This window comes from Astyanax mexicanus, chromosome 11 (genome assembly GCF_023375975.1).
Source record: "Astyanax mexicanus isolate ESR-SI-001 chromosome 11, AstMex3_surface, whole genome shotgun sequence".
Lineage (NCBI taxonomy): Eukaryota > Metazoa > Chordata > Actinopteri > Characiformes > Acestrorhamphidae > Astyanax > Astyanax mexicanus.
Window position 1 is genome coordinate 49,445,161 of NC_064418.1, and position 19,839 is coordinate 49,464,999.

The 19,839-nt window shown below is 38.2% G+C and overlaps 2 protein-coding genes and 1 long non-coding RNA gene across 7 annotated transcripts in view; 2 read left to right on the forward strand and 1 right to left on the reverse strand.

The window, feature by feature from the left end:
• The window catches only part of LOC111197130 (NACHT, LRR and PYD domains-containing protein 3-like), a 59,777-nt gene that overhangs the window by 23,293 nt on the left and 16,645 nt on the right, over positions 1-19,839 (forward strand). The window contains exons 3-9 of one of the 5 annotated variants that reach the window (XM_049484728.1): positions 1,768-3,831; positions 5,028-5,201; positions 7,844-8,017; positions 11,254-11,427; positions 11,850-12,023; positions 16,497-16,543; positions 16,650-18,236. In XM_049484728.1, the coding sequence (XP_049340685.1) occupies positions 1,768-3,831; positions 5,028-5,201; positions 7,844-8,017; positions 11,254-11,427; positions 11,850-12,023; positions 16,497-16,543; positions 16,650-17,209 (3,367 nt within the window). In that variant the 3' untranslated portion in view covers positions 17,210-18,236. The remainder of the gene's footprint in view (positions 1-1,767; positions 3,832-5,027; positions 5,202-7,843; positions 8,018-11,253; positions 11,428-11,849; positions 12,024-16,496; positions 16,544-16,649; positions 18,237-19,839) is intronic. The other 4 variants (XM_049484729.1, XM_049484730.1, XM_049484731.1 and 1 more) reach the window with 4 other exon arrangements.
• LOC125804911 (uncharacterized) overlaps positions 1-19,839 on the reverse strand; it is a 45,217-nt gene that overhangs the window by 9,643 nt on the left and 15,735 nt on the right. The window lies entirely within an intron of this gene.
• LOC111196360 (NACHT, LRR and PYD domains-containing protein 3) overlaps positions 1-19,839 on the forward strand; it is a 39,996-nt gene that overhangs the window by 3,512 nt on the left and 16,645 nt on the right. The window lies entirely within an intron of this gene.

A 19,839-nucleotide genomic window follows, 5' to 3' on the forward strand; every position in this document is an offset into this window, starting at 1 on the left:
AGGGGGGGCCACCGCCCCTATGAACTGATTCCAAGAAAAAGGTTTTTATTAAAAATGACAAAATAATATTTTGTACAACAATTATGAAATGATTAAGATAATTTACATTTGCATTTGTTTTAAAATCTAAATGGTTAATGTTTGGTTAATGTTTGTGTGATTAAAAATACTTCCTGTGCATACGCCACAGGCCAAGTGTTTATTTATTTAGCCTCGTGTTAGCTGACTGTACTAACAATACATGATACAGGGGTTATGATTCAATATATCACAATATATTGCAATACTGTAAACAACACAATATATTGCAGATGTTTAAAATTGTTATAGTATAACAAAAAAACACAATTGTAAACTATTTACATCTAAACTAATAAATATTGATACTGTGTTTTTGAAAGACGATACAGTATTGCAAAACAAAATATTGGGTCTGTCACGATAACAACATTTTCAGGACGATATATTGTCCCAGAAATTATTGAGATAAACGATAATATTGTCATTTTTAAGGGGACTATAGAAAATGCTCCCAAAGGAGCTTTAAGACAATGTGACTATTAAAATCCTTGCATAATACTATTACACCATTTTACAGTTAAACTAACTTTTTATTATTAAGAGCAGACATTAGGCTTCTGATATAAACATATTTTAATGTCCTAAATAACAAAAAAAAATGAAGTACAACCACCCTGGGACTCTGTGGGTTGTAAGAAAACTGCACTAAATATTAAACAGACCTTTATAAAAAAATACAGTAACAATATTTAGATTAAAGTAACATTTACATTAATTCAACTTTTTTTTTTTAACTCTGCACTTCATGCAGATTCCTTTTTCTGATCATATAAAAAACACAAATTAGCATCCAAAGACACAAGTGTTCATATGATCAAAGACACAGATGGTTCAGCCATAGCTTAAATAAAATAAATTTATTATTTTTTGTAACTTTCAGACAAATTCCGAGCAAGGAACAGCAGCATGTTAACCGTGTGGGGCTTGAGGCAGGATCTCTCTGGAGTAACAATATTCATATTCAATATTCAGCTTTGAAAATAGGGAGGGTTGTGCTTTAAATGAGATCTCAGCTTCGTTTCCACTGTTTTTAAACAAAGTAAACATACCGGCTCATTTGCGTTGATGGTTCTCCTCACTCATTTGGCTTAAAGCCGAAATACTCACGCACCGGAGCTGAAAGTCCATCCCGACATCTAAAAAACCTTCTAAACCTTCTCTATAGCAGTTTAGTTTAGAGAAAGTCATATTAGCCTTGAATACGTTCGCAAGCTAACGTTCACTAACGTTCGTACAATAAGTCGAAAACATAGTTATTACGACACGCCTAATTGACATACTTCGATACATTGATATTTTCTTATACCCCTGCTAACAAGTTTCAGGTAGTAGCATAATTACTTTGATGTGAAGGGAATTTTCATATTATCTTTACAAAAAATACTCTTTTTCACAACATTATCTTGAAGAATAAATGAAAAAGTATCTTGGAACTGGATCTGCCCTCTATACAAACGTAACAGCAGTACTGATCTTCCAGCGGTTCGTAAGCTTGTTTAATTACAGATGGATCTAGACTAGATGGGATGTAAACAATTTATTTGCTTCCCCACAGTTCCACGGCTCCACAAATCAACACTGTGCATGAATCTTAAGGTCAAGTGCAATGCAATAAAACTTATAAATATGTGTTAACAGTTTAGAAATGAGTTTTTTCTTTGTGTAATTGATGTTTGTGTGCTCCAGGCAGCGCTCATCAGAAACAGACCTAAACATACACACTCAGCTGGGAGTTACTGGACCTGTGCAACAGGATCTTCACCAACCAGCACACAATGATCTGCTCAAAGTTATAGAGAAACACAAAACACGCATGAAGAAGAAGTACGAGACTTTATTTGAGGGAATTAAATCAGAAGAGAATAAAACCCTCCTGAACAGGATTTACACACAGCTCTACATCATAGAGGGAGAGACTGAAGGGGTGAATGAAGAACATGAGGTGTTACAGATGGAGAAAACACCCAGGAGACACATAGAAGAAACTCCAATCAACTGCTCAGATATCTTTAAACCTCTACAAGATGATCTCAGACACAAAGAAAGAAAAGAGGATAAAGAGCTCAGAACTGTGCTGACTAAAGGCATTGCTGGAATTGGAAAAACTGTCTCTGTGCAGAAGTTCATTCTGGACTGGGCTGAGGGAAAAGCCAATCAAGATGTAGATTTCATGTTTGTGCTTCCATTCAGGGAGCTGAACTTGATTGAAGACAATCAATACAGTCTTCATGAACTCCTGTGTGTCTTCCATCCTCAACTTAAAGACCTGGATCTGAAGATCTTTGAGGAGCACAAAGTTGTGTTCATATTTGACGGTCTGGATGAAAGCAGAATTGCATTGGACTTCTCAAATAGTAAGAAATTATCTGATACAACCATGACATCATCAATTAGTGCGCTGATGACAAACCTCTTCAGTGGAGAGCTGCTTCCTTCTGCTCGAATCTGGATCACCTGCCGACCAGCAGCAGCCCATAAGATCCCTCCTGAACAAATCAGCCGTGTGACAGAAATCCAGGGGTTTAATGATCCACAGAAGGAGGAGTACTTCAGGAAGAGAATCAGTGACCAAGACCAGGCCCAGAAAATCATCTCCCACATTAAGACCACGAGGAGCGTCCACATCATGTGCCACATCCCCGTCTTCTGCTGGATCTCATCCACTGTGCTTCAGGAAATCGTGAAACAAGGTCACACAGAAATCCCTAAAACTCTGACTGAAATGTACTCCCACTTCCTGATCACTCAGGTAAACAGGAAGAAGGAGAAGTATGAGGGGAAAGAAGAGACAGACCCAGAGAAACTGCTGGAATCCAACAGAACCAATCTTCTGAAACTGGCTGAACTGGCTTTCGAACAGCTGATGAAGAAGAACGTGATGTTCTATGAAGAGGACCTGAGAGAGTGCGGCATTGACGTCCCTGAAGCCTCTGTGTACTCTGGGGTTTTCACTGAGATCTTTAGGGAGGAGTGTGTGATTTACCAGAGGAAGGTCTACAGCTTCGTTCATCTGAGCTTTCAGGAGTTCCTGGCTGCTGTTTATCTGATTCACTGCTACGAGACACAGAACACAAAGGTATTGAGGCAGTTTGAAGAACTCTCCCGGAAATACCTTGCTGACCCCTTTGATGACCCCTATTATGCCAGCAGTGACAGTGAAAGTATTAGTGGCAGCATTAACAGTGAGATGTGTTACGATCACAGTGAGAGTGAGAGCTCTGTGGACAACAGCAACAGTGAGAAAATCCACTGTAGAGATCTAAACAAGCATGTGAGTCTAAAAGAGGTGCTAATAGGAGCTGTTTGTAAAGCTGTTAAGAGTCAGAATGCACATCTGGATCTTTTTCTCCGTTTCCTGCTGGGCATCTCACTGGAATCCAATCAGAGACTTCTGCAGGGTCTTCTGAATCAAACACACACACACTTAGAGGAAGTGACAGAGATCATCAAGAGTTTAATCAAAAAAGAAAGTCAACTTTTACACAGATCACCTTCTACTGAGAGAGTCATCAATCTGTTTCTCTGTCTGTCTGAAGTAAATGATCAGTCTCTCTCCAGAGAGATCCAGGAGTATCTACAATCAGAGAACCAATCAGAAAAGTGTCTCTCTTCTGGACAGTGTTCAGTACTAGCCTGCATGCTCCTGACCTCTGAGGAGGTTCTGGAGGAGCTGGATCTGAAGAAATACAACACATCAGTGGAGGGTTATAGGAGACTGATCCCAGCTGTGACTGCCTGCAGAAGAGCTGTGTGAGTGTTATTTCTACATTAACACAACATTTACATTTATTTAACATCTACACAATGATCAGTAGGGTTGGGTGGTAACAGATTACATGTAATAATGTTGGGTAATCAGGACTAATCTGTTACAGTTACAGTGAAACATTTACAGGGTTGTTTTAGTTTGAAATGAATCTTTTCTTGTTTTAATGACAAACACAGAGGTAGTTTAATGTTAATGGTGCCCATTAGTACCTAGCTTGTGGTGATATTCCAGCATATATTGTAATAAACACTGGTGGGAAATATCAACAGAACTTTGCTTTTTAAATCTCAATTTGCAGCGTAAAATAGAAGTTCCTGCAGTAAATATTCTCTCAACTTCAAAAGCTCCACTGTAATAAATATTTGTAAGTAAGGAAATCATGATTGAATCCACAGGAATGCTTAGCTGATTATGAGTAGGTGATCTTTCTCTTATTAATCAAATGTGCAGGATTTCTGTGTACTAGTTTAATATTATTATTTATTACAGTTTAATTTAAATCTAACATATCCTTGCTGACATAAAGGAATCTCAAACACTTGATTTTTTATTCAAATATGTTTGTTCAGTTGTATCTTTTTAACAATAAACACTATATAAACTATTTTCAATTTCCAGTTGAATTTCAAAAAATTAATAATACGCATAATATAAAAAAATGAAGAAGGAAAGGTTCTCCTTTTGGTTCTCCAGTAGAAACTTCACATTCAGTCAGTTACTGACACGCACCAGTTCATTTTACTGGTAGAAGCTTCACATTCATCCAGTTACTGACACGCACCAGTTCATTTTACTGGTAGAAACTTCACATTCATCCAGTTACTGACACGCACCAGTTCATTTTACTGGTAGAAACTTCACATTCATCCAGTTATTGACACGCACCAGTTCATTTTACTGGTAGAAACTTCACATTCAGTCAGTTACTGACACACACCAGTTCATTTTACTGGTAGAAACTTCACATTCAACCAGTTACTGACACACACCAGTTCATTTTACTGGTAGAAACTTCACATTCAGTCAGTTACTGACACGCACCAGTTCATTTTACTGGTAGAAGCTTTGCACCAAAGATTGTTTAGTGAGAAATTTGAAAGAAAATCTGGTCATGCTGTGAACATCAATACTTTCTTAGTGAATTAATCGCAGATTTCTTTTGTTTTTATTTCTGCAGATTTGTTGGCTGTAATATCACCAGTTACGTTTGTGATGCCGTTTCCTCTGTTCTGGAATCAGTAAACTCCTCTCTGAAAGAGCTGGACCTCAGTGAGAATGAACTGCGGGATGATGGAGTGATGCTACTCTCTGAAGGACTGAAGAGTTCACACTGTAAACTGGAGAAACTCAGGTGAACATGAGCTGAGTCTCTCTAATAATTAACTGTAAATACTGCAGACAAAAGGTTAGATGTTATTGGCTAGTCACTGGTAGATAAGTTACTCAATACAAATACTGCACCTTATACTAAAGCAGAACAATGCTGTGACAGATTTGCAAGTCAATCTTCAAAACAACTTTTTATCAAAAAATTTTATAAATAACAAACAAAACAATTTGAAACAATTGTAATAAATTGTTTTGAATTTGAACAATAGAAGAGTTTAGACTTTTTTAGCTTCACAGTCATATTTCTCAATCTTAAGTTGCAGCGTAAAATAGAAGTTCCTGCAGTAAATATTCTCTCAGCTTCAAAAGCTCCACTGCAATAAATATTTGATGGTAGAGAAATCATCATTGAATCCACAGAAATGCTTAGCTGATTATGAGTAGGTGATCTTTCTCTTATTATTCGCGTGTGCAGGATTTCTGTGTAATAGTTTAGTTCTAATATTATTATTTATTACAGTTTAATTTAAATCTAACATATCATTGCTGACTTAAAGGAATCTTAAACACTTGATTTTTTATTCAAATATGTTTGTTCAGTTGTATCTTTTGAACAATAAACACTATATAAACTATTTTCAATTTCCAGTTGAACTTCAAAAAAATAATAATATGCATAATATAAAAAAATGAGGAAGGAAAGGTTCTCCTTTTGGTTCTCCAGTAGAAACTTCACATTCAACCAGTTACTGACACGCACCAGTTCATTTTACTGGTAGAAGGTTCACATTCATCCAGTAAATGACACGCACCAGTTAATTTTACTGGTAGAAACTTCACATTCATCCAGTAAATGACACACACCAGTTCATTTTTCTGGTAGAAACTTCACATTCAGCCAGTTACTGACACGCACCAGTTCATTTTACTGGTAGAAGGTTCACATTCATCCAGTAAATGACACGCACCAGTTCATTTTTCTGGTAGAAACTTCACATTCAGCCAGTTACTGACACGCACCAGTTAATTTTTCTGGTAGAAACTTCACATTCAGCCAGTTACTGTCACGTACCAGCTCATTTTACTGGTAGAAGCATCACATTCAGCCAATTACTGACACACACCAGTTCATTTTACTGGTAGAAACTTTACATTCTCCCAGTTACTGACACGCACCAGTTCATTTTACTGGTAGAAACTTCACATTCTCCCAGTTACTGACACGCACCAGTTCATTTTACTGGTAGAAACTTCACATTCTCCCAGTTACTGACACGCACCAGTTCATTTTACTGGTAGAAACTTCACATTCTCCCAGTTACTGACACGCACCAGTTCATTTTACTGGTAGAAACTTCACATTCTCCCAGTTACTGACACGCAACAGTTCATTTTACTGGTAGAAGCTTCACATTCTCCCAGTTACTGACACGCACCAGTTCATTTTACTGGTAGAAACTTCACATTCTCCCAGTTACTGACACACACCAGTTCATTTTACTGGTAGAAACTTTACATTCTCCCAGTTACTGACACGCACCAGTTCATTTTACTGGTAGAAACTTCACATTTTCCCAGTTACTGACACGGACCAGTTCATTTTACTGGTAGAAACTTCACATTCTCCCAGTTACTGACACGCAACAGTTCATTTTACTGGTAGAAGCTTCACATTCTCCCAGTTACTGACACGCACCAGTTCATTTTACTGGTAGAAACTTCACATTCTCCCAGTTACTGACACGCACCAGTTCATTTTACTGGTAGAAACTTCACATTCTCCCAGTTACTGACACGTACCAGTTCATTTTACTGGTAGAAGCTTCACATTCAGACAGTTACTGACACGCACCAGTTCATTTTACTGGTAGAAACTTCACATTCTCCCAGTTACTGACACGCACCAGTTCATTTTACTGGTAGAAACTTCACATTCTCCCAGTTACTGACACGTACCAGTTCATTTTACTGGTAGAAGCTTCACATTCAGACAGTTACTGACACGCACCAGTTCATTTTACTGGTAGAAACTTCACATTCTCCCAGTTACTGACACGTACCAGTTCATTTTACTGGTAGAAATTTCACATTCTCCCAGGTACTGACACGCACCAGTTCATTTTACTGGTAGAAACTTCACATTCTCCCAGTTACTGACATGCACCAGTTCATTTTACTGGTAGAAACTTCACATTCTCCCAGTTACTGACACGTACCAGTTCATTTTACTGGTAGAAATTTCACATTCTCCCAGGTACTGACACGCACCAGTTCATTTTACTGGTAGAAACTTCACATTCTCCCAGTTACTGACACGCACCAGTTCATTTTTCTGGTAGAAACTTCACATTCTCCCAGTTACTGACACGCACCAGTTCATTTTACTGGTAGAAACTTCACATTCTCCCAGTTACTGACACGTACCAGTTCATTTTACTGGTAGAAACTTCACATTCTCCCAGTTACTGACACGCACCAGTTCATTTTACTGGTAGAAACTTCACATTCAGTCAGTTACTGACACGCACCAGTTCATTTTACTGGTAGAAGGTTTACATTAAGGATTGTTCAGTGCAAAAGTTGAAAGGAAATCTGGTCATGCTGTGAACACCAGTACTATTTTTGTGAATTAATCGCAGATTTATTTTGTTTTTATGTCTGCAGACTGGTTGGCTGTAATTTTACCGGTTACAGTTGTTCTGACCTTTCCTCTGTTCTGGAATCAGTAAACCCCTCTCTGAAAGAGCTGGACCTCAGTGAGAATGAACTGCGGGATGATGGAGTGAAGAAGCTCTCTAAAGGACTGAAGAGTTCACACTGTAAACTGGAGAAACTCAGGTGAACATGATCTCAGTCTCTCTAATAATTAACTGTAAATTCTGCAGACAAAAGGTTAGAAGTTATTGGCTAGTCACTGGTAGACGTTACTCAATACAAATACTGCACCTTTTACTAAAGCAGAACAATGCTGTTACAAATTTGCAAGTCAATCTTCAAAACAACTTTTTATCAAATTTTTTTATAAATAACAAACAAAACAAATCAAAAAAATTTTAATAAATTGTTTTGAATTTGATTAATAGAAGAGTTTAGATTTTTTAGCTTCACAGTCATATTTCTCAATCAAATTTGCAGCGTAAAATAGAAGTTCCTGCAGTAAATATTCTCTCAGCTTCAAAAGCACCACTGCAATAAATGTTTGATGGTAGAGAAATCATCATTGAATCCACAGAAATGCTTAGCTGATTATGAGTAGGTGATCGTTCTCTTATTATTCGAATGTGCAGGATTTCTGTGTAATAGTTTAATATTATTATTTATTACAGTTTAATTTAAATCTAACATATCATTGCTGACTTAAAGGAATCTTAAACACTTGATTTTTTATTCAAATATGTTTGTTCAGTTGTATCTTTTGAACAAGAAACACTATATAAACTATTTTCAATTTCCAGTTGAACTTCAAAAAAATAATAATATGCATAATATACAAAATGAGGAAGGAAAGGTTCTCCTTTTGGTTCTCCAGTAGAAACTTCATATTCATCCAGTTACTGATACGCACCAGTTCATTTTACTGGTAGATACATCACATTCAGCCAGTAACTGACACGCACCAGTTCATTTTACTGGTAGAAGCTTCACATTCAACCAATTACTGACACGCACCAGTTCATTTTACTGGTAGAAACTTCACATTCAACCAGTTAATGACACGCACCAGTTAATTTTACTGGTAGAAACTTCACATTCAACCAGTTAATGACACGCACCAGTTCATTTTACTGGTAGAAACTTCACATTCAACCAGTTAATGACACGCACCAGTTCATTTTACTGGTAGAAGCTGTACATTCAACCAGTTAATGACACACACCAGTTCATTTTAATGGTAGAAGCTTTACATTCAACCAATTACTGACACGCACCAGTTCATTTTACTGGTAGAAACTTCACATTCAACCAGTTAATGACACGCACCAGTTAATTTTACTGGTAGAAACTTCACATTCAACCAGTTACTGACACGCACCAGTTAATTTTACTGGTAGAAGCTGTACATTCAACCCGTTTTTGACACGCACCAGTTCATTTTACTGGTAGAAACTTCACATTCAGCCAGTTACTGTCACGTACCAGCTCATTTTACTGGTAGAAGCTTCACATTCAGCCGGTTACTGACACACACCAGTTCATTTTACTGGTAGAAACTTCACATTCTCCCAGTTACTGACACGGACCAGTTCATTTTTCTGGTAGAAACTTCACATTCTCCCAGTTACTGACACGGACCAGTTCATTTTTCTGGTAGAAACTTCACATTCTCCCAGTTACTGACACGTACCAGTTCATTTTACTGGTAGAAGCTTCACATTCAGACAGTTACTGACACGCACCAGTTCATTTTACTGGTAGAAACTTCACATTCTTCCAGTTACTGACACGCACCAGTTCATTTTACTGTTAGAAACTTCACATTCTCCCAGGTACTGACACGCACCAGTTCATTTTACTGGTAGAAACTTCACATTCTCCCAGTTACTGACACGTACCAGTTCATTTTACTGGTAGAAGCTTCACATTCAGACAGTTACTGACACGCACCAGTTCATTTTACTGGTAGAAACTTCACATTCTCCCAGTTACTGACACGCACCAGTTAATTTTTCTGGTAGAAACTTCACATTCTCCCAGTTACTGACATGTACCAGTTCATTTTATTGGTAGAAACTTCACATTCTCCCAGTTACTGACACGGACCAGTTCATTTTTCTGGTAGAAACTTCACATTCTCCCAGTTACTGACACGTACCAGTTCATTTTACTGGTAGAAGCTTCACATTCAGACAGTTACTGACACGCACCAGTTCATTTTACTGGTAGAAACTTCACATTCTCCCAGTTACTGACACGCACCAGTTAATTTTTCTGGTAGAAACTTCACATTCTCCCAGTTACTGACATGTACCAGTTCATTTTATTGGTAGAAGCTTCACATTTAGACAGTTACTGACACGCACCAGTTCATTTTACTGGTAGAAACTTCACATTCTCCCAGTTACTGACACGCACCAGTTTATTTTACTGGTAAAAACTTTACATTCAACCAGTTACTGACATGCACCAGTTCATTTTACTGGTAGAAACTTCACATTCTCCCAGTTACTGACACACACCAGTTCATTTTACTGGTAGAAACTTTACATTCATCCAGTTACTGACTGGTAGAAGCTTTACATTCAACCAGTTACTGACACTCACCAGTTCATTTTACTGGTAGAAACTTTACATTCTCCCAGTTACTGACACGCACCAGTTCATTTTACTGGTAGAAACTTCACATTCTCCCAGTTACTGGCACGGACCAGTTCATTTTTCTGGTAGAAACTTCACATTCTCCCAGTTACTGACACGGACCAGTTCATTTTACTGTTAGAAACTTCACATTCTCCCAGGTACTGACATGCACCAGTTCATTTTACTGGTAGAAACTTCACATTCTCCCAGGTACTGACACGCACCAGTTCATTTTACTGGTAGAAACTTCACATTCTCCCAGTTACTGACACGCACCAGTTAATTTTTTCTGGTAGAAACTTCACATTCTCCCAGTTACTGACATGTACCAGTTCATTTTACAGGTAGAAGCTTCACATTTAGACAGTTACTGACACGCACCAGTTCATTTTACTGGTAGAAACTTCACATTCTCCCAGTTACTGACACGTACCAGTTCATTTTACTGTTAGAAACTTCACATTCTCCCAGTTACTGACACGTACCAGTTCATTTTACTGGTAGAAACTTCACATTCTCCCAGTTACTGACACGCACCAGTTCATTTTACTGGTAGAAACTTCACATTCTCCCAGTTACTGACACGCACCAGTTCATTTTACTGGTAGAAACTTCACATTCTCCCAGTTACTGACACACACCAGTTCATTTTACTGGTAGAAGGTTTACATCAAGGATTGTTCAGTGGGAAATTTGAAGGAAATCTGGTCATGCTGTGAACACCAGTACTTTGTTTGTCAATTAATTGCAGATTTATTTTGTTTTTATTTCTGCAGACTGGTTGGCTGTAATTTTACCAGTTTCAGTTGTTCTGGCCTTTCCTCTGTTCTGGAATCAGTAAACTCCTCTCTGAAAGAGCTGGACCTCAGTGAGAATGAACTGCGGGATTATGGAGTGAAGAAGCTCTCTGAAGGACTGAAGAGTTCACACTGTAAACTGGAGAAACTCAGGTGAACATGAGCTGAGTCTCTCTAATAATTAACTGTAAATACTGCAGACAAAAGGTTAGAAGTTATTGGCTAGTCACTGGTAGATGAGTTACTCAATACAAATACTGCACCTTTTACTAAAGCAGAACAATGCCGCGACAGATTTGTAAGTTAATCTTCAAAACAACTTTTCATCAGAAGATTTTATAAGTAAAAAAAACAAAACAATTAAAAAATAGATTGTTTTGAATTTGAACAATAGTAGAGTTTAGACTTTTTTAGCTTCACAGTCACATTTCTTTGTGAAAGTGGGTTTTATTAGTGATAATACTTATAATAACTAAAATAATTATTGTTAATGTTAGTGGTAATTATTAGTTATTATTATTATTGCAGTGTTTTCTACAGTTTCATCTGTCTCTCTTTTTCTTTTCTTTCTGCAGATTATCTTTTTGTATGGTTACAGAGGAAGGTTGTTCTTATCTGGCTTCAGCTCTGGAGTTAAACCCTTTCTATCTGAGAGAATTAGATCTAAGCTACAATCACCCAGGAGAGTCTGGAGTGAAGCTGCTCTCTGAACTACAGGAGGATCCACAGTGTAAACTGGAGACACTGAGGTGAGTTGTGGTTTTGCTTGTTACGGTAAAATATCTGTTAAATCATGTTAATAAATGAAGACAGCATCACCTGTTTATTGGTTTATTGTTAGATTTCTAAGATGCTGTCACTGGAATGTAACAAATTATATTTAGAAATAAGAAAAAAATAGGAAATAAAAGCATTGCATGATGTGGGGAAACTATGGTAATTGAAAGAACAGGGATGACATCAGTTGGGCCGAAAACTGGGGGTTTATAGATTTATTTTTTGTTTTATGACTCAATCTAGGGCTGACAGAAACAACAGAAAATTAATGGGGGCTTTCCTAATGCGCTGCCACTATGAGCAGGAGGTTGCAGGTTCTAACCCCCCTTCATGCAGCTTTGCCATCAAGCTGACGGCGCTCAGAGGGAGCAAAATTGGCCCTGCTCGATGGCGCTCTCACCCCAATTAACGAAGCTTAATTTACTTAACCAGTTAGCTAGAAGCTTGATGTTGTGGATAGCCAGAATTTAGTACTATACTTAGTTAAATGAGTTTCTTAACCCTTATATCTCTTAACATTATATATCAGGATGCTTATTGTAATATATATATATATAAACAGTGGCGTGCAGTTAATATAGTGGGTACCCATTCTGCAACAGACAGTCTCGACTTAGTTATATGAGCTTAATGCAGAGAGAGAGAGAGAGAGAGAGAGAGAGAGAGAGAGAATGCACATTAACACCCAAAAAATACAACTACCAATGCTTAATTTTCCTACAAGTACTGCCGGCCAACAAATATCACTCATTTGTATGCCTACAAGACGCCAGGTCAGCCAAAACATTAAGTACACACAAAAACTCACCAGTCAGATGGCCTATTATGATGTGAATTAGTTTCACATTGAGGGGCATTTATTATGATCTCATTTACGTTGCAATTCCATTATAGTTAGGTAACAATTGAACTAATCCAGCATGCCTGTGCTCCGTTTTACACTAAGCAACACCTCCAACACAGCGCTGCTGAGAAGGGGTTAGACAGTCATGGCCCCACCCCATAGTGAAAATCATGAATCTGATTGGTTAGACTGTCCTGCGACTTTGCTAATATACTCATTACTACACCCTTCAAAAATCAGCAGAAGGGTCATGCAGACACATGGGGACAGAAGCCATTTAAAAAAGTTTTGATTGGTTAGAACAGCTGTCAGTCAGATAAGAGTCCTGTAGCAACTGAAAAACACAGACTAATGCTTTGAATTAGTTGCTGTTTTTTTTTTACTTTAGTTAATTTATAAAATATATGCTTATAGTTTACCTATAGTATATACCTATACCTATAGTTTAACTATAATATATATTTCCTGATTAAATATTATGTAATGATTTACATGCACCTATTGTCACCCCTTCTCTGAAGGGTTAGAAGGGCCTCACTGCACACCACTGATATAAAATTAACTGGGCTGAGCCCCGGATCTTTACATACCCAGGCAACTCCCCTGACCAACATCAGACCTCTGAACAACGTTCTGCTCCACACCTAGTCTTAAAGAGGTGTTCTGGTGTCTGAACAGTCCTGCAGATGTTGATAATATTAGCAAAGGAGTAGGAGAAATGTTCCAAACACTTTTTCTTGATTCTAAGTTTGCTCATTCCTTCACTTGATCTGTAGCCGTGCTCTGCCAATTTAATAGGAACAGCCCACCGAAGCCCTCAAATCCCAGCTGCTGTCTATTTTTATATTTTTATTCTTTCATTCACATTGCAGCAAATTGAATGTATTAAATTTAAATATCACATGTATTCTTAATAGAAAACATCAGCTTTGGTGTGATTTTTGCTGTTTAAACTGCCACACAAAGGAAACACTTGTGTCACATATGTCGTAAAAGATTCGATTTACCGAGACTAAAGATCTGATTGTTTTAAACCTCTTGTAAGATCAACATGTCAATTATTTTCCTGTTGGTTTTCTAATCCTCACTGTGTTGATAATGGTCTGAGGGAATGCTCCCAATCTGAGCACAAAAGCACCATTTCACCCAGAGGATGTGTATCTGCCAGGGTGATCCATTAACCCATTACCGCTCTTGGTGTTGTGCACATGTTGGACTGAAGAGCTCTAGAGTTCTTCTACAAATGTCTCTTCTCTGTTAGTGAAGCTTTATTATTGGCTTCTAGAAAAAGAAACCATCTAGATACTCTAGAAGACCAAAACCTTCCTCAGACATCTGCAACATCTGCCCCATGACCAATCAGTGCACACACACACACACACACACACACAGTGGATTAGAAAGAAATATTCATACCCCGTCAGCTTACAACCTCAAACGTTCTGTATTTTATAGAGATTTTAAGTGATAGACCAACACAAAGTAGCACATCATTATGAAGTGATACAAAAATGATAAATGGTTTTAAAAATTTTAATGGTCAATGCAGCATTTTTAGTTTCCATGAGACACGCTTATATAGACCACCGAAGTCGTGTCGTCATTTTGTAGTCGGTGCCATGTTGTTTATGCCCATATTTGGGCTTCTGTTTCTAGGGCTGCAACTAATGTTTATTTTGGTAATCAACTAATCTGACTATTATATTTCCGATTAGTTGATTAGTCAACGATTATTTCTGCCATCACTAAAAACGATAGAAACAGCAGAACATGAGATTTAAATGGCATTTAAATATCTGAATGTTATTTAAATGTGGAAAGTACTGATATTTAGTGATTAAATATGTAATCTGTTGTGTTTGGTCACTTCTGGAGACACAGACTAAGTTGAGTGTAAACTGTGTGAGCATTTCCCATTGTGTTTTTGTCCCCAGCACTTTGTGTAATGCGGTACTGTTACAAACTAACCATTAGTCAACTATTAAATTTTAGTCGACAAATTTAAATAATCGACATTGTCGATTATATCGACCAATCGCTGCAGCCCTATCCATGTCTAAGAGGTTCAGGTCAATGAAATAAATTAATGGGCTTTTTTTTTTTTTTAAACTGGCCTCTGTCACATTCTGTGTTAAATAAATATGTTCAGAACCCTGTACGTTTTATTCTGTGTACATTTACCTCCTAAATATCACTGGATCCTCTGAATTACAAGATCGTTAAGAGAAAAATGCTAAGCTAATGCTATAGCACAGCTGCAGAGACGGCAGGGGACACTTTTCGGCGCAACACCAGTGAACACCAGATAACGTTTTGAATTATTGTAAATTTCCCCATTGTGGGATTAATAAAGGATTATTTTATTCTTCAGGATCATTAAAGTATTTAAACAGGTGAAAACCTTTTAGCATGGTGATGTTAAGCAGTGTAGACTGTGTTAGAGATTTAAAATGCAGATAATAAGAGAAAGTGAGCATTAGCTGTTTCCCGCAGGGTTTATTATTTATTTACGGTCATTAGTTTATTAGAGCACAGCTGACCCAAATAATCAACTAACTAATCAACTTACTATCTGCTCTCACTGAGACGAGCTGAGTGATACAGCAGGAAAACTAGCAGGACAGAATTACTCCAGAACCACAGAGCTAACCCCGCTAACTGAAGAACTACAGAGCTAACCCCGCTAACTGAAGAACTACAGAGCTAACCCCGCTAACTGAATAACTACAGAGCTAACCCCGCTAACTGAATAACTACAGAGCTAACCCCGCTAACTGAATAACTACAGAGCTAACCCCGCTAACTGAAGAACTACAGAGCTAACCCCGCTAACTGAAGAACTACAGAGCTAACCCCGCTAACTGAAGAACTACAGAGCTAACCCCGCTAACTGAAGAACTACAGAGCTAACCCCGCTAACTTTAGAACCATAGAGTCTAAAATACTTGATGTAAAAAACAAATTTTAATGTGGCTTAATGTACTAAAACATTGAGCCAAAAACACCAAACATCTAAACATTTTGGATCAGCTGGGTGTAATTATGCTGTAAACATACAGCCAGAGTTCACTGGTGTTGTGCTGAATAGAGCCCCCCGCCGATCTCTGCAGCTGCACTGTAGCATTAGCTTAAAGCTAGCATTTTTCAGATTTACGACTCGTAAATGATCTCGTAATTCAGAGGATCCAGTGATGTTTAGGAGTAAAATGTACACCGAATAAAACGAACAGTGTTCTGAACATATGTATTTACTACAGAATGTGATGGAGGCCAGTTGTTAAAAAGGCCAATCATGTGGTCCAGAGGTCTAAAGTGCTGCCACTATGAGCGGGAAGTCGCAGGTTCGAAGTGTCTGCAGCACAGGGCGTCTGTGAGCTGATGTAAAGAAGCGGTGGCTGGCTTCACATGTATCGGAGGAGGCGTGTGCTAGTCTTCACCCTCCTGGTGTGTTGGGGCATAACTAGTGATAGGAGGAGTCCTAATGAGTGAGTTGGGTAATTGGCCGTGCTAAATTGGGGAGAAATTTGAAGAAAAAAAAAAACATAATGAGTTTTATTTTCTGCAAATACATTTTTCATAATCTCTGTGTGTGTGTGTGTAGGGTGAATCATGGAGGGGAGATCAGGCTAAAACCAGGAATAGTGAAATGTAAGTCTCTCTCTCTCTCTCTCTCTCTCTCTCTCTCTTCCTCTCATAAATTCACACCGATTGTGCGATCTATCTAATGTGTGTGTGTGTGTGTTTGTGTGTGTAGATGCAGATGCCTGTGAGCTCACTCTGGACCCAAACACAGTGAGCAGATTCCTGTCTCTGTCTGATGGGAACAGAGAGGTGAAGCGTGTGGAAGCGGATCAGCCGTATCCAGATCATCCGGACCGGTTTGAGTGTTGGGATCAGGATCAGGTTCTAAGTGCGGAGAGTCTGACTGGACGCTGTTACTGGGAGGTTAAGTGGAGTGGACGGAGGACGCCGGTTATAGCCGTGTCATACAGAGGGATCAGGAGGAAAGTACACAGTGAAGACAGTCTGTTTGGACGAAATAATCAGTCCTGGAGTCTGGAGTACTCTAATAAACGTTACTGTGTTTATCACAATAAAGAGAAAATTTCTGAACTCTACCTTCGATACTGCACTGAGAGAGTAGGAGTGTATGTGGACTGGAAGGCTGGTATTCTGAAATTCTACAGTATATATCCTGGCAAACACATAATGAAGGACTTATGCACAGTCCAAACCACATTTACTGAACCACTGTACGCAGGGTTCAGGGTTTCAGAGTTTCAGGGTTCAGTGTGTGTGTGTAAGTTAGAATAGTCTCTACACAGGATCTGTGTTTCATTAACCTGCATGAGGCGCAAGACTAACAATCCCAATCTTTAACTGAACCACATCACTATTTAAACAATTTAAAAGCTCTGCTGGAAGATCTTTGTTACACGGAGCTGGAAGTTTGGCTCATACACTTTCCTCAGCAGTTGATTGGTTGTCCACTCAGCAATTAATGAATTCTCTAAAAACTGTCCTCTCTACCTTTATCTATCTTCTTTAGACCTACGTTTATACCTATCCGTTGTCTGAAACCTTTACGTTAGCATTAGCCTTAGCCCTTCGATTATTCTGCTGAAACGTAACTCATTCTCCCTGCTTTGAGGACTCTAAGACCTAAGAGTCTCTCCCCGAGTCACCTTTAATTTCTACTCAAGTCACTTTTTTGATCGAGCACTTTTACTTTTACTCAAGTCTACTTTATACAGCTCTGATACACACACACACACACACACGCATATGAACTAGAAGACTTCTGAGTGAAGTGCTGTAAACCTCTCCTCAGATAGTCAGCGCATGCCTGTTCTACACGGTGTGAAGTCGTACACAGGCCAGAAGAGCTTTCCTTCCACTCTTTTGCTCTGTTTCACCTTCTCAAAGACTTTAAGGAATTTAAGGATGGTTTGATACACATGGATTGTTTGCAGTGTTCATGATGGACACAGAGCTGAGGAACACCATGATAAGAACTTGTTGCTCAGACAGGCTGGAGCTGATCACGTCTTCTGAGCTGGACAATAAGCTGATAACTGGACGCTGCTGATGTATTCATACTGAGAGACTCACTCCAACTGTATTGGATCCTATTGATTTAAGTGTCATTTGCATAAAGGTATAACTGCTCGGATGAAGTCTGTGTTGGGTTGGGGGAGGAGACGACCAAGGGTCCTCACCCCCTCGACTGGCGTCTATCTCTCTGTCTCTCTCTCATCGCGGTATAATAGTGAATTAAGAGAGGGAGGACACGACTAGGAAGAAATCTAAGTGAAATTACATTAATGGAAATATAAAAGAGGTTAATGAAACATTATAGGTCATATTAGTGTTTATTGTAACTAATAATTCTATTCTAGTCTGTGTTGAGAAGCATTTGGAGGATCAGACAGAAAAACTGAAGGTGGAGACTTTCTCATGATCTGCAGGAGTTCTTCACATTATCCATCTTGTTTCTCCTCTGTTTGCAGCTACTTTAGACATATTCTTTAAAAATATACATGTTTATCCTAATCTAATCCAATAAAAGCTGATGGTGGTGACATGTTGTGACAGAAGCATAGTAGACAGTATATATTACGAAGTTTAAGAGCTATTTTCTCTTAAACTTCTTAATATTTTTGAACACTACTTGTACTACTAAATGTACAAGAACATTTAAGTATTATTTTTACTACACTACTGTATTAAAGTATTAAAATACTGTATCTGTATCTACTAGAGTATTATTTTTACTTCACTATGGTGCTTAAGTACTAAAATACTATATCTGTAACACTAGTTATTCTTCAAGTCTAACCTATTGTTTAATGTTAATCTCAATAAAAACACTCAGCAAAACCTCAGACTGGTCTAATGCTTTTTCCAGATTTGCAGAATTACCAGCCAAAAACTTTTTTAAAAACTCTCCCAGGAAAGACTGCTCGATCTATCTGATGAACTCTCCTAAAACTTGTGTTCAAAACTATTTAAGCAGAATGTAAACCACATGAAATTATAAACAGTACCAAAAAAGTTAGTTTATACACACCTTAAATTCAGTTATATTTTTCATTATATTCAAATGTTCTGCATTCTAGATTCGTACTAAAATTGTCCAAATTATGAAGAAATAATACAGAATTATTTAGTAAACAAAAAAGTGTTAAACAATCCAGAATATGTTTTATAATATTTTACATTCTTCAAAGCAGCTCCTCTTGTTTAGATGATCAGTTTTGAACGTCTCTGCTGGATTTTCTTGCTAGTCAGCTTTATGAGGTAGAGTCACCTGAAATTTCAGACTTTCAGTTAACAGCTGTGCTTTATCAAGAGTTGCTGCATATTTTACATATAGCACTAGTTACAGTAGCACAGTTTGTCGGGGTATTACTATCCGACAGAACACCGGAGCGCGTGAAAGCAGCAGACAGTGGCACCCTCTCTCAGGAAGGGCTGCAGGTGATTTATTGTTTCTTTTTTATTATTTCTTATATTTCTGCGCAGTTTAGAACGGCTTCTTGCATATTTCCATTTTATTTCTATGTATGTGTATGTGTAACTGCAGCTCAGAGAACCAATGAGCGTGGCGAATAGGCGGGGATACTGTCAATCATTTTGTGCATCAGCCAATCGTACAACAGAGAACTGTCAATATTTCTTTCATTGGCCAGTCAAAAGTGTGAAGTACCTGTCTGTCATTTTTTTTGCATCAGCCATTGGTTTAAAGCAGGGATGGGCAACTGGCGGCCCGGGGGCCGCACACGGCCCTCGTCATCACTCAGTGCGGCCCGCGAATAGATCAAAAATAATTTCATTATTTGAAGTGCGAGGTCATGTGGCCCTCCAATGGTCATGCTGAAAAAAATGTGGCCCTCTCCATCATGGAAGTTGCCCATCCCTGGTTTAAAGGAATCTGGAAAAAA